This window comes from Pleurodeles waltl, chromosome 6, assembly GCF_031143425.1.
Source record: "Pleurodeles waltl isolate 20211129_DDA chromosome 6, aPleWal1.hap1.20221129, whole genome shotgun sequence".
NCBI classification, from domain to species: domain Eukaryota; kingdom Metazoa; phylum Chordata; class Amphibia; order Caudata; family Salamandridae; genus Pleurodeles; species Pleurodeles waltl.
This window is the reverse complement of record NC_090445.1, coordinates 758,177,748-758,193,890: the sequence shown is the minus strand read 5'-3', so window position 1 is coordinate 758,193,890 and position 16,143 is coordinate 758,177,748. Positions and strand designations below refer to the sequence as shown.

Sequence of the window (16,143 nt, the reverse complement as noted above, 5' to 3'; positions counted from 1 at the left end):
TATTAAGAAGGAAAATATTAAGATAAGATTTATAACTTCATACCATGACAAAGTAAATGAAATTAAGAAAGCATTTGTAAAATTTTGGCCAGCTCTTAGGACTGATGAGCATATACGTAAATTATTGGATGAATACCCAGCTTTTACATTTAGAAGAAGTAGGTCTTTGAAAGATATGCTAAGCCACAGTTTAATTTCTAAGAATGAGAAAACACAACCTATTCAAGGTTTCTACATATGCGGTAAATGCAAGGCGTGTAAATATAGTTCCAATTGCAAGGATGTACTATTTCCTGGGACAATTTTTTTTTTTTAAATAAGAAAGCATGTTTCATGTATATCAGACTATTGTGTTTATGCTCTAAAATGTCCCTGCAATAAATTCTATATTGGCAGTACCATACATATAGCAAAGAAGCGCATTTTGGAACATATTAGAGCAATTAGAAATGAGGATAAATCTTACCCTGTGGCGAGACATTTCAAAGAATTTCACAATAAAAATGAAAGTAAATTACAATTTATGGTCCTGGATAGGGTCATATTGAAAACAAGAGGTGGCAATAGGACGCTGGACTTAAGAAAATTGGAATCGAGGTTGATTATTAGTTGTAATACAATGGAACCTATGGGTCTGAATAAGGATGAAGAATTATCGGTGCATTTACATTGACTGATTGTGTAATATAGATGTATTTAGAATTGAATAGGTTTGAATTATATGTCGAAGCATTGCTGTTTATTAATTAATTAATTTTACCCTCTTTTCTTTCCATGATTGTCAGGAAGGATGTAAAGGTTTATTTGGACTATTTATAATATACGGACAGAAACACGATGATTGATTTTATTTGAAGATGTAAATTAAATAAGAAGCAAAAGAGCTATTATATCTCCAGGGTATTGCTGGATTACCCACAAATACATGGATATAAATAAGATGAGTATTCTCATATGAGGTATGACTATGTGTATAGGTAATAACCGGTTTATAATATTGGTAAATTAATAAGTATTGAGAAATTATAATTGAACTATTAAGACATGTGTGTATATATATTGAGGTAGATCGTATTAGTTTATTCATAGTATAAGGAGGAGTAAATAACATGTAGTAACGGTGGGTTTAAGTAAGTCACACTAATTTTACATTTTTAATTACACTGGTTATTGTAAGATTTTTTGTTTCAAGATGGCTGCCACTGTTTTTTGATAGTAAATGTAGTCCACTTTTTATGTTTATTATGTTAGTTATAATGGAAAGGGAAAAGGGTTTCTGAATATCTCTGTGATCAATGGAGCAGAGTCTCCTGAAACGCTTCAGAGAATATTAGTTTTGTCTTTTTCAGTGCTTTTCTGCTTGAATAAAGAACACTGGGACTGTAGCAAGTAAGTGGCTGCAACACTGTCTTCTTTTTAAGAAGTAATTTGGATGATTTATAGGGGTTCGTGACCCTGTTGCAGCCTGCCGTGTTGGACGCTGACTTATACGAAATTCTGAAGTATTATATGTACATATATATAAGTATTTTTTGTGTGTATAAGTGCATATGTGTACATATATATATATATATATGTATAATAATATGTATATATGTATATATATATATGTATAATATGTATAGAGAGATCACTTCTGTCAATGCATGCGTGGTTTCCCTGGAGGCTGCGATCGGCCCCCAAGGAAACCAGACACCACACACACATATAAAAGTGATCTCTTTACATATACATATGGAGAGCGAGACACTAGTGCACTTTACTAGGGACTTACTAGTAAATAAAATATGCCAATCAGGGATAACCACTTATAATCACAATTTATACTGGGAGCACTTGCACTTTACACTGGTCAGCAGTGGTAAAGTACCCAGGGTACCAAAAACCAGCAAAAACAAAGTCTAGCACACAGTCAAACATAAAGGAAGCAGAGGCAAAAAGACAGAGGAAATCACTCACAGGATGCCAGTTCTAACGTCGGCCATATAAGGAAATCTACCAAATCCAGATATTTCTGAAAACTAGATACCCATTGGAGTCCCCGGAGGGTGTGGCTTGTGTGGATTCCCCAAAGTTTTCTTACCCATAGTACTCTGCAAGGGTGAAACGTTGAATAAAAAATCTATTTTTCCGTGCATTTCTGACATGCAAACAATAGGAATTTGCAGAGATCCACAAAATTCCCACTTGTCCTGATAAAAACGCTACCCCATTTGTGTGCCTGTGCCTAGTGCCTGCATCAGGAATGTCTCACGCACGGTCAACAGTAGCCTTCATGTAAGGACTACCATTTACTGTTGTTTGACCCATTCCTGAAACGGGTCACCAAGTCCAAGTACACCAGTGGGGTAGTGTTTTTATCGGGACAAGTTGAGGAACGCTGGGTGGTAAGCAGTTTGTGGATCCCTGCATATTCCTGTAGTTTATGTCAAAGAAATACAAGGAAAATAGTGCTTTTATTCAACGTTTTACCTTTGCAGGGAATCCTCAAAAGCGATACCTCCCTGGACTCCCCTTGATGTCTACTTTTCAGAAATGTCTGGGTTTGGTAAGTTTTCCCTAAATGGTTCCCGATCCCAGGACTAATTGGTACACTCACCTTAGTTATCATTATCGCCACAATACACTTTGGGACCTTCCCCGTCGCGGGCACTAGGCCTACCCACACAAGTGCAGTACCATTTTTAACAGAAGACTTGGGGAAATGCTGGGTGGAAGGAAGTTTGTGGCTCCCCTCAGATTGCAAAACTTTGCAGCACCAAAATGTGAGGAAAATATGTTTTTTAGATAACATTTGAAGTCTGCAAAGGATTCTGGGTAACAGAACCTGGCGAGAGCCCCACAAGTCACCCCATCCTGGATTCTGCTAGTTGTCTAGTTTTAAAGAATATACAGGTTTGCTTTTTTCCCTAAGTGCTGGCTGAGCTAGAGCCCAAAATCCACAACTCGGCACTTTGCAAAAAACACATCAGTTTTCAGTGGGAAAATGTGATGTATCCACATTGTATTTTGGGTTGTTTTCTGTCACGGGCACTAGGCCTATCCACACAAGTGAGGTATCCTTTTTATCAGGAGGAATGCTGGGTGGAAGGAAGTTTGTGGCTCCCCTTAGGATTGCAGAACTTTGCTTCACTGAAATGTGAGGAAAATGTGTTTTTAGACAAACTTTGAAGTTTGCAAAGTATTCAGGGTTGCAGACCCTGGTGAGAGTTCCACAACTCACCCCAGTCTGGCTTCCCCCTAGGTATCTAGTTTTTAAAAATATACAGGTTTCTTAGACTTCCTTAAGTGCTGGCTGAGCTAGTGAATAAAATCCACAGCTAGGCATTTTCCAAAAATGTGTCTGTTTTCAGTGGGAAAATGTAATGTGTCCATGTTACGTTTTGGTGCGTTTCCTGTCGCAGGCACAAGTGGGGTACCATTTTTATTATTGGGAGACCTAGAGGAACACAGAATAGCAGAACAATTGTTATTATCAATTGTCCTTCTCTGCATTTTCACCTTCCATACGTAAGACAGTGTGTAAGAAATAAGCCATTTTGATAAATGCCCTGTATTACACATGCTAGCATGGGGACAACCAAGTTCAGAGATGTGCAAATAACCACTGCTTCTAAACTCCATATCTTGTGCCCATTTCAGAAATGTATAGGTCTCCTTGATATCAATTTTTCATTATTTATATTTCCCTAAATTAATTGCTGTATACCTGGTACACAATGAAAACCCATTAAAAGGTGCAGCTCATCTATAGGCTCTGGGTACCTTTGGTTCTTCGTGAACCTGGAAGCCCTGTATATCCCCACAATCAGAAGTGTCCATTGGTCATAATGGTATATTGCTTTTGGAAATCTGCAACAGCTAAAAAAAAGTTACAGCTGAAAACGTAAACAAAAATGGCTGTTTTTTTCAACTCAATTTTAATATTTTTTTATTTCAACTTTTACTTTCTATAGGAAAACCTTAAGGGAACTACACAAATGACCCCTGGCTGAATTCAGAATTTTGTCTACTTTTCAGAAATGTTTAGCAGTCCGGGAATCACCATTGGCTTTATACAAGCACAAAAAATAGTAAAAATTGGGTATGTCCCGGTAAAATGCCAAAACTGTGTTGAAAAATGTGGTTTTCTGATTCAAGTCTGCCTGTTCCTGAAAGCTGTGAAGAGGGTGATTTTAGCACCACAAACACATTGTTGATTCTATTTGCAGGGGAAAAACAGCTGTTTTCTTCTGCAGTACTTTTTTCACATTTCTCTCAAACAACCCAAATTCTATATCTTGCCTAATTTCTCAGTCCCCACCAGGAGAATCCACAAGCCCTGGGTACTTTTAGAAACCCCCAGATGCAGGGGAAAAAGGATGCAAATTTGGCATGGATAGCTTATGTAGAAAAAACGTTATGGAGCCTTAAATTCAAACTACTCCAAGTAGCCAAAAAAGGGCTCAGTCCTGGGTGGGGGGGTAATGCCCAGCAGCTAAGGGGCAAAAAATATACAGCTCCCTGCCATAAAAGCTCTATAGCAAGAAATAAATTATATATATATCCTTAGGTGAGGTGAGACATATGTTATCAAGGGACTTGGTGTCTTTGTCATTAATGGAAATGGCAAAGTCAACAAAGTTGAACATGCAATGTGACACTGACTTTCCAGTCTGCAGTTGCAGGCTGGGAGACATATTTGTACTTTATAACACACAGAGTGACACAATCAGTTCTGTAGTCCTGAGTGGACACTCTGCCTTACATGCCCTTTGTACCCTGGGTACCATACACTAGGGACTAAGTCATTATTTTCCAATCTGGTATAGCCACTAAGACATATCTTTGGTAATGGGTCAGAACCTTGTCACAGCGGCCTTGTTGGCAGGCCTCAGTGCACTCTCAAAGTAAAAAACCTATAGCTAGTAGTCCAGATGGGGGCAAAAAGTGTGTGGTGGGACCTGCAAGAAGCCTGTTTCCTTACAATAGCGACAATCAAGTGACTGCCATATCCCCTGGTACTTACTGGGATGCCCTTAAGGCAGGTCTTAGAGGTAAGAAGATTGCTATGGCATCCACTGTTAAAAGAGAAAAGGTTCTAATACATAACAAATTTGAAAAAGATCTAAAACAGGCCGAAAACAAACAAACAATATGGTTCTAGGGTGAACTTGAAATATTTCATAAGTATATAAGGTCAAATTAATCTAATTCATAGGTTATTATTCATTTTCGACATCTACACAGAAAGAATTAGCAATATCCCCTATTAAATGTGTCTAGCAACGTAAAGCCCCAAGAGTAGCTAGGAGGTTATTACTAACACCAAGAGAAAAAGGCTGTCTGGCCTTTCCAGACATTCAAAACTACCTCAGAGAGACACAACTGAGAATGAGTTGTCTAAAAGACAATCAAACAAATACTGGGTCAATATGGATAGAGCCATAGTAGGGAGATGATTATGGGACATAATTTGGATACCACATAAATAAAGGGTGCAAAATGCATACTCCAGCAAAGTCACTAGTAAACTTATGGAGGTTTGGGCAGCTGTCGCCCTAAACATGCAGTCACAACATTTCTCTCTCTTTTAGCCCTTATTATGGTAAGTCCAGATTTTGTGCCAGCTCTAGAAGGGAACTCCCATCTGTACCTGAGGACAGCTGACTGCTGCATGATAGAGGACATGTTCTTGAACGGGGAGATCAGATCATTTGTGGACTGTAGGAAAACATATATCCTCCCAGAGCAGTAAAGATTTTGCTGCCAGCACATTCACCTTTCACACAAGGAGAACGCCTACTTACTACATATAATAGAACTAAGGGGTGGATATCAACCATTACAAATTCTTGAGCTCACATCAAATGACGCCGTCCGATTCATACATGAACATATGAGCCAGAGTTTTACAACATGAGATACCTCTCAAAAGATTTGAGTGTGGAAAGACATTAATGAATATTTTCTATTGATACAACATATAGAATCAGCACTAAATTCAATGGTGGGATGGCATCTCACACTTGAAAAGCTAAACTTTCACACAGCCACACAAATTATTGTTGGACAGGGAGTTGCCAGGTAGGTATCTCTCTATATCTACATGCTGTTCTACATGGAAAAACAACGGGGAGAGTTAACATGCCTCCCTAGACTGCGGGCATTGAGACTGTTTGATTAAGACATTCATTGTAACAAAACATTATGAATGGATTTGGAGAGAAGTGTGGAAATCAATATGACTACATCAAATGTCTTCTACAACTGGGGGAACAAACAACATAAGACAAGGTGTCAGGAGGGGTGGATAATTCTTATTAATGTTTTCATGTTTCATGTTACATGAATTATCACATCAGTGACGTATCTTTGAACGTTATAAAACTTAATAAAAATTTTAACAAAAAAACGGAACCTTGATCCACAATAAAAGAGTTCAAAATGTGGCTAGCAGCACAGAGTTTGGTCTGACATGATTTGTCAGATTTGTCAATAGCTACTCTTCATATCAAGTTCTGTTGGGTTTCCAGACAAGGCTAGGTTTCGCTACATTACTCACTTTAGATTGCCTATTGGCCACTATTCCACTCTGTGTATGAGATAACACTGAGACAAAGTTTTACACCCATCTGATGTTGTGCTACTTAGTCAATCCTGAGCTCCTAATGTGGGCAGGGGAGCAAGGCAGTTCTTCCTTCAGGTGCTCAGGCTGTGTCATCACCCTTTCTTTTCCATTCAATCTTACCCTGAATTTGAAATTGAAAACTCAATATACTTTCTTTATCTAATCTTGTTCTTAGTTTTTTTTTAGACACATTTTGGTTGGCTAGGTATAAAGGTGCTGTAGATAATAGTGATGACTAAACATGAAACCTCTGCCAGTGATCGTTTAATCTAAAATAAGAATGGTCTCAGCACGGCTACAAAAGGGATAACATTGCTGGTTTACTTAATAGTATGTCCCTCACAAAAAAAACATCTCACAAATTTGACAGAAAATAAATTAATCTGTGGCTCAAAAGAGGGGCTATGAATACTGGGTAGGGACAGACTGGTCATTCATGCCCTCTGGCATTTACCTGTTGGGTTGCAAGCTGAGTGGCTGCTTTTAAGTTTACAGAGGATGCCATGTTTTACTTTAAATAAATGTTGAACAAAAGAGGAGGTTGCTGTGGAAACACCTATTTCTGCTTGTTATTCCAAACCAAACTTGTAATCAGCAGTAATTCCATGACCCCTCCTCGGAATTACCAGTGATATCGGTAGTACCGGGGAAGATCAGGTCACAGGTCGAACTCCTGACCATTCTGAATGGGCCTCCACGTATGCTATCATAGAATACTCACATCACTGAGGTTGGCTGCATTGATTCGTGCTCGAGAGAACTCTGGTAGGCCAAGTGTAGTTGTATAGCGATGAAGACTGTCCTCTCCTGCCGCTTTATACAGACGCTACATCAGAAGAGCAAAAGAGATTAGATTAACAGTGATGGTCTGGGGTAATAATGTAATGTCAAAGAAAGAGTGGACTAACTTGATCAAGCAGTCTAGATTGTGTTCGAGAATATGGTGCTTTTCGATGTTTTATAAGTGAGGCCGAGATTTAATTTGCCAAACTATGCCATGTTTCGTTAAAAAATACAAGGAAATACAGGTGTACATTAGTAAGAGTTACACACTTGAAAGAATAACTATGTAATAAGTAAATAGTTTGTGTGTCAGTGTTCTGCCATCCTACTACCAGTTTGTCCTCACTAGTTCCCTGTGGGGTCCTGTTTTTGCCCTAGTTTACAACAGAACACTCTTGGATACATTGCACACTTTTCTCCGTGTTTTAATTAAGTCCTGGACTTCACTCCACCACTCTGATGCATTATGGCCAATGTAGTTTGTGCCCTCAAACCTAGCCAAAATCACGTCTTGGAGATGTACCCCTGTTACTTATCATGGTTTCTAAGGCCACATGTACTAAAATGCAATTTTGCATTTCCTAAATAGCGACTTCAAAGAAATCGGTATTTTTATGTAATGCAAAATGCTATGCACAGAGATGCCGATTTCCTAATAGCAATTCCTACAAAGTAGGAATCACTATTAGAAAATTGCAAATAAGGAATCCCATTACATGTGTGTCAATGGCCTGGTTTTGCATTTCCCAAATAGCAATTTCCTAGTAGGAAATTGCTATTTGGGAAATGCAAAACCAAGGATGGCAAAGGGCAAAAGGCCCCCCGTTGTGCACCCCAAAAATAGGGGTGCACATGTAGAGCACACATATGCCCAAGGGAGATGTGTGTGCTCTATTTCAATTTAAAAAAAAGCATTTTGGGGTGCTTTTTTGAATTGCACATGGTTATAATCAACTTCCAGTCGACTGCAATTGCCCAAATGCCCAAATCATATTTAGGTAATGCTTTGCACATTTTTATTTTAATGTAATGCTGCATTTTTATGCTATATTGTAAATTGATATTTATATGGTGTTTTATGGGTCCAGTCCCCGAAATAAACATATTGGGATGATAATAATAATAATAATAATAATAATTACATATGATACAGTGTGATGTACATTTAAAGTGCGTGAAGTCTCTATTTTTCTTGTTAGTGACAAGCTATGACATCAAAACCAACCTTTAGCTAGGAAAATATGCTATCATACTAAATAATTACTACTCACATCATAGTGGCACATTTTGCCAGTTGATAGACAGCAGGCATCCACTTACCCTTGTACAATGAAAGTGCAAGAGGTGTGGTGGGATATCCAATCCCATGCAGTATTTGTAATTTAATTTATCATATTGTTGATGTTGTTATTACTATTATCATGATAATATGGTATCATGATAATAGGTATTTTACTACTTGTGTAGCATTACAATTTACTTTAAGATAGTAATTATTGTGTGAAGCCCAGTGGAGCTCAAGTCATCATTACTCCTTTTCAGAAGCTCCAACCCCCTTCGAGATGTAAGCTTAATGCATCTACACTCTGACCAACATGATCCTCCCACTACCAGGAATTTGGGCATACACTTTAGCAGTTCCAGCAATCTAATACACACACCCTATAAAATGGAACAAACTTCATTTGAATATGTGAAGTGAACAGAAGCCTCTTAGTGTAATAGACTGATAACTACTCCTAGACAAGAGATCACCAAACACCACAAGGAGGAATCTCATACCATCTTATGATAAACTCTTAAACATCACTCAAACGCATTGCAACCCCAAATGTCTCTACAGGAAGCTCAAACCTTCCTAATGTAACAACAGCAAAATAACTTTGGTACACATAAAGTGTAAGAGGTGACCCTCAAATCATTCTGGTCTATGAAACGCAACAACAATCCTAGATAGAGAACTTCACAAACCTTTAGACTTGCTCAGCTTCGGAAAATCTAATATACAACGAAGAAGTAAACCACTTAACATTACCAAGAAGATAAAATGCATTTCTTCCATGAGATCCACCACAACGTTGAAACAGAAGGCCTCCAGATATCACCAGGAGAAACCTCAAACCTTCTTAGCTAAAATAAAACCCAACATCACTTCAAGATGTTGCACCACCTAGTAGACCTTAACATCTCTCCTGTGAAAGAAGCAAGCAGTGGAACACCACCAGGAAAATCTCAAACCTTTGGTGTCTAGAAGACAAAGCATCAATCCAAAATGGGGATCCCTAAACCAGAAAAGGGAACTTCAAATCCTCCCAGATTAAAATAGCCATTACCACTCTAATAAAAGAAACCACAAAACACTTCTAGAAGAAACCTGAACTTCTCAGTGTATAAAAATGCTTAGCAACTTTTACAGATAGAAAGCCACCAAAACCACACTTTATAATATTTGAATATTATTTAAGGAAGCAAGGTAATAGAAACTGAGAAGTAGTATCCTCATAAGAAACAAGCCGGAGAGAAAATTGCAAATCTGTCTCATTTGACTTTGGTATCATGCAGGTTGTGTTTCAGGACCAGCTTTAGTAGTGCATTACTGCTACTGAACGACTAAAAGTGTTGTGAGTTCTTTGTTCATTGCATGAGAAACAAATCCCCTCTTATGTTATATTCTGAATAGATACTTTGTAGTGATGTTTTTGGAACTTGCAGCGGAATATGGACCCAGCAACGCATTTTTACATGTTCCAGGTGAGTTTATCACACACCTTAAGTAACAGGTTGTTACGGATGTATTGAGAGATGAAATTAGGACATTTCAACATATTGCATCTGCACAAACCTATCCTAGTGTAGCATTTGTGTGTCATTCTTCTGGAATGCTAACATGTTATTGAGTTTGTGAGTTTAGCAGCACTGTGTTCTCGACAATTACTGCTGTCAGGTTCAGGGGTTCAAAAGTTAGTGTCTCTGAATGCATAATCTATTCACCTTGCTTCTGTTTCTGTTAACTCCTCAGTTTGGTAATGAGGATCATCTTGCCATACTGCTCTAGTACCAATTGTACACATAAGTGAAATACATCATCTACAGTGTCAAGTGTGTCACAAGAGTCAAGAACATGATCATAGATAACTTCTTACTTATGCCATTGCAAATCAATGGCACTTGGTCACAGTGGGTACTTCAGCTATTCCTACTGCTATTTCACTTGATGAATGAGAAGAATGTTTCAAAAGGGACAGTATTTCAACCTGAATCAAACAATGTATGGCAAAGATAAAAGCAGGAACATTCAATTTGGAAAATACCATCAGAACTAAAAGAGGATGGGGTTCTCCTTTTGTGGAGAGGCTCAATAAGTCTACCAGGGTTGTTGAGAGGGATGGCTGTTCCACAGAGTCATAAAGGGCACATGGAGTCTAGCAAGCATAAGAGCAGGAGCAGCTAGTGACATTTGAAAGAAGTGGGTCGAATCAAGAGCAGCAGGTCTTGGGGCTCACAGATGCCTAACAGGAATAACTTAATAATAGCCCTGTACCCCCACCAAATTAGTGCAACTACCACTTTCTAATGTTACTAGCCCGTCCTGGAAAGGTTGTCAATTAAATGACCAGCTCGCTCTGCAAAGTGTTACTGTGACATCAGGTGACTGCAACAAGCCTCCTCTGTTGACTATGTGATGTGCCCTCGCTACCTCACTCACATTACATTTCGATTCTTGCCCTTGTTAGCCTGGTGCAAAAGGCGTCTGTAGAACTTGGCATCATTCGGATGTGATCAGGATGCAGAGATGGAGCCATTTCTTTCGCTCTTGGCATGCAACAGATTGCACCAAATGTTGCATAGTTTAAAAAAATATACTTTTCTGGGGAAGGATAACCCCTGGTGCCATATGCTGCACATTTCCCAACAGCCTCTAGGGTTGGACAGCCCCTGAGGACTCTCGGGGGTGCTACGCTTTGAGCTCCCCACACAACTTGTCATACCTCAAACTCAAGATCTTTGTGATAAATGGAGAAGAGTCTTCTACAAGGGGGCCACAGAAAACGGGTGATTCTGAAAGGGGCAGAGACCAATTAAGCTAGAAATCTAGCAAAACAGTCTCAAATAGTGTAGAACCTCACCAAGTGTGCACAACAATGAACAACACTGATAATAAGGCAGAAGGCTTAGGTAAAAAAAAGAATCTGAGGGGCACCGAAGGATAATGCTTCTCATTGAATATAATACATTCTTATTGAGACCGCACCATTTCACTTGTGGGAGTGCCATTCCAATCTCTTGCTAAGAGATTGGCCAGGACGCATCACAGGTATACGTGCACTTTCTTCGCCGTTCTCATGGAGATATGGAGGTGCCTTTATTGTGAAAACTGGAATTTATGTTGATAAGAAAAATACATCTCACAAGCTGCAGTTTTCATGCAGAAAACACAAACATAAACAATTACTCGCCAGACAGGAGCAGATATAGGAGAAAGCACCTCCAAAAATAATTGTACACCCGGCAGTTTATAACACCAGTTTAAGTACATCTGGAAGTTTATAACACCAGCTAACACTATGTGATCTTACAACGGAAGGACCAATCATGTACTTTTAATAAATAAAAACAAAAGTACTTACCGATGTCCGTTCATCTTTTTGGAAGGCACTTCACTGTTCTGTTACGAGGAAACCACAGAGCCTGAAGTGAAGAGCCAATGAACCAAACCAATCCTGGAGCTGCTCTCATGCCATTTTCAGCATGAGAGTAGCGCCATGATTGGTCAGAGTAGGCTAACACAGCGCTCCTTCTTAAACTAGGAGCTTGTGCCAGCAGTCTGCCTGGCTGTTACACAGCTAGTATAACAGTGTGGGCTGAAGTGCGCATGTTGGGCAGGCCGTCGAAAGTCAACCAGCCAATGCGCCATGCACACTTTAGGTTTTAGGCAAGTCATTCTTGCTGCCAATCAGCAGCAGGAATGTCCCCAACCCCGAAACGAGACACTGTGAGTTCACTTTACTAAAATGGACATGCCCATTGACCATTTTGTCAAATGTATGTTTGCTGCAGCTGCTGCGCTAATAACATGATGGGTCCCATTCATGTTGATGGGGTAACACCCAGGTTTGTCATCACACTGATTGAGTGTTTAGGAAGTGACCAGAGGTTAGAGTGGACTCTGTGAATTCTACTGTAGTTGTAAAATTCATGTTTACTCATGTTTTCCAGAGTAAGTGTGTAGTACTTTAGGCTCCATTGCACACGTGTGTAAACATCCCTGTTTCACTGCATGCGCAATGGAGCGTAAAGCTTCGCTCGCTCAAGGCTTTTGTTTCGAGATTCAGTTTTCTGCCGTCGGAGGTGAGCGGCAGTTGAGGCGGGGCAGCGACAGGCAGCACTGCTCTGGGGTGATTTACTGAGATCATAATAATTTAATAAACCTACTGGATTGGAACCTGCATTCCTGACGTTTATTTAGCTTACCTCATTTGGTGATGAGCTGTGGAGCTACATCATCCCAAGCGCTCACCTTTTTAATGATATGCACACACGCTGTTGATGGTGCCTTTCATCAGCAATCTCAAGGAGCCTCTGGACAACCTGAATTACGGTGAGGCAAAACGGAAATTCTTCCTGCTGTCTGCTTTCTTTCCCCATGAGGAACTTGTCAGAGGGTGTGTCTACAAAAGACTTTGTTCATAGGGAAAAGTGGGGGCCATCTTTAAACACTAAGGGGGGCCTTCCGACCCCGGCGGTCAGGGACCGCCGGGGCCGGGGTCGGCGGTAGCACTGCCAACAGGCTGGCGGTGCTCCGCCGGGCATTCTGACCGCGGCGGTACAGCCGCGGCCAGAAACGGAAAGTCGGCGGTGTACCGCCGACTTTCCGCTGCCCATGGGAATCCGCCATGGCGCCGCAGCTTGCTGCGCCGCCATGGGGATTCCGACCCCCTCACCGCCATCCTGTTCCTGGCGGTTCCGACCGCCAGGAACAGGATGGCGGTGAGGGGTGTCGTGGGGCCCCTGGGGGCCCCTGCAGTGCCCATAGCATGGGCACTGCAGGGGCCCCCGTAAGAGGGCCCCACTTTGAATTTCAGTGTCTGCTCAGCAGACACAAAAATTCGCGACGGGTGCTACTGCACCCGTCGCACATCCTCCACTCCGCCGGCTCCATTCGGAGCCGGCATCCTCATGGAGGGGTGTTTCCCACTGGGCTGGCGGGCGGCCTTTTGGCGGTCGCCCGCCAGCCCAGTGGGAAACCCAGAATACCCGCGGCGGTCTTTTGACCGCGCAGCGGTATTCTGGCGGTTCCCTCCAGGCGGGCGGCTCCCGCCGCCCGCCGGGGTCAGAATGACCCCCTAAGCCTTTCTAAGGTTTCAATGGCTATTTCCAGGAAAATGCTCACTGTGAGCTTTGTGTGTTGGTAAAGACATTGAAAATTATATATTTGCCATATTTTTAAGTGACATTTTTACTCATTCAAGCTGTCATTCAATCTGTTAACCCGCCGCCACCATTTTGAGATACACCTGGGAGACAACTATACCATGGAAACAGTTGTCTGATGCCTTTGAAATGTATTTGGGCACTATTGGTGTATCAATGTTTAGACCTGAAAGAAAAAAATGGTTTGTTGTTGCATTCATTAGGATTCAAAGGAAGATCTGTTTTTAAACATTTACCTGATATTCAGTTGGAGGACTGCGAAGAACTTGACGAATTTGAAGAAGCTCTTGAGAAATCAGTTACCAGATTTGATGCCCCACCCAGTTTGGGTGTAGCGAGACACAAGTTTTTTAGGGGGGAACAGAAAAGTGAAGAAGATGTCAATACTTACATATCTGCTTTAAAAAAGAACTTTCATCAGAGTGTTGTTTTGAAGTATTTGCCGATCAGTTAATATGTGATCAATTCATATGTCACTGTTGCGATAAATCATTTGTCCATGGGAGACCCATCTTTATCGGATTCAATCAGAATTGCCAAAAGTATTGAAACTGCAATTAAATTAGCTAAAGAGTTGGAACATCCACAGGTGGAACACATTAATGTGGTTCACAGATCAGATGACTGACGTAAAATGAACAATTATTCATCCAGCAAAGGAAATATTGCATCATATGCGTGCGATGAGAAAACCGAACGTTGGAGGTGAGCGGCGGTTGAGGCGGGGGAGCGGCAGGCAGCACTGCGCTGCACTGGGGTAAATTACTGAGATCATAATAATTTTATAAACCTACTGGATTGGAACCTGCATTCCTGACATTTTTTAGCTTACCTCAAAGTGGATCACAGCACACATGATTAGTGACAATAGTGTTCATCTCCACTTGAATTTTATAAACTAATTCCTGCCAAATTTGGGTTTAGAAATTGTAACCCTTCGTAACATAAGTAGTAATTTCTGATGGATACTTCCAACTGCAGATTCCACACCTTTTGGATTCCCCAAGCACTAGACTGGATCTGGAAACATTCTCCAGCGATTGCTCTGGAGTGCTAATATGTGATGCCATTAGACTCCACTGCAGGCTTTTCCAGCCTCCATAAGTGATAACTTGCAGCCGTATATAGGCACCACTTCTGATGTTAGTTCATTTTTTTCTGTGTCCTTTGATGCAGATCTAGATCTCCGCTCCCAAAATTTGTTGGTTTTTCACTGACTTTCATGACAATTTTTCGATGACAATATGCTAGGAATATCCCCGAAGAAAATTACAGGGTTCAAAATGCTGCACATGCATGAAGAAAGTGTCTGTCACAGACCTGCTTGACGTCTATCTTTGGTGTCTCAGATCCAAGCAAAATCTCAACAGAGAGTGGGAGGCAAAGCTGTATGTCATGGAGCACCAGAAAAATAGCCGGTCATATTCCAAGTTGCAGACCCATTCCTGCTACAAGTCCCAGTCCTGGCCAAGCCTCCATCTTCTAAGATGAAGTCCAAGGACAAATCTTAGATAAAGCATAAGAAGTCTAGATGGGAGTTTTCTCCTTGTCACTCTCATTCCTGGGAGAAATTAGAAAGTTGGCACTCAAAAGGCCTGACTCGTCAGTTGCCCAACTCCCAACCTATTTCACAGCTTGAGCCCTGATGCACCCTGAACTTGCCAGGCCATCCTCAACTCCAGAACAGATAGAAGACTTCCAAAAGACAATGCTGCAGCTTTTCCAGGTGATTCTGGGTACCCTGCAGTGTCCTTGGGCCCCACTAACTCACCAGGGGTCCCAGTCAGTCTCTCACTGTGAGGACAATTCTCAGCACCAAACTCAACTCGTTAGGCCGTGTTAGGCCTCCGCAAGGCCCCTGCTGGTACCGGGCCATACATCAGCTCCCTTGCCAAAGGTTGTTCGAGTTCCAACTGGGCTGGTGCCAGATCTGAACTGACACAAATCTCTGACCCAATGCTGACTTCAGCTAGATCTCTACAAATTTCTCGCTCAGAGACTACTAAGGCACTGCCAGTAGTACTGAGGGACTCTCGGGCTGTGCCTCGTCCTCAGAGCCAATATTTACCCTCTATACTGAAAAAGGACTGTATTTAGAACTCTGAATTGCTAGTGGGTTTGGTACCACACCAGAGACAGAAAGGATTTCTCCATTGGGGCCACAACCAAGCAAAGTGTCTCCTTTTTAGTAGTAGTAAGTGTAGCAGCAGAGGTGTTGGAATGGTTGCCAGCAGTAAAAACCAAGGCTAATCTGCTTACAGAAATTTTGCAACATGGCCCTTCAACTTTGAAGTCCTTGCTACCATTAATTGATGCCT

The 16,143-nt window shown here is 41.1% G+C and overlaps 1 protein-coding gene across 2 annotated transcripts in view; it reads right to left on the bottom strand.

Annotated features, from left to right (window-relative positions):
• The window catches only part of NRAP (nebulin related anchoring protein), a 337,786-nt gene that overhangs the window by 56,208 nt on the left and 265,435 nt on the right, over nt 1–16,143 (bottom strand). For both annotated transcript variants that reach the window (XM_069239330.1, XM_069239331.1), the window contains one exon: nt 7,332–7,436. In XM_069239330.1, the coding sequence (XP_069095431.1) occupies nt 7,332–7,436 (105 nt within the window). The remainder of the gene's footprint in view (nt 1–7,331; nt 7,437–16,143) is intronic.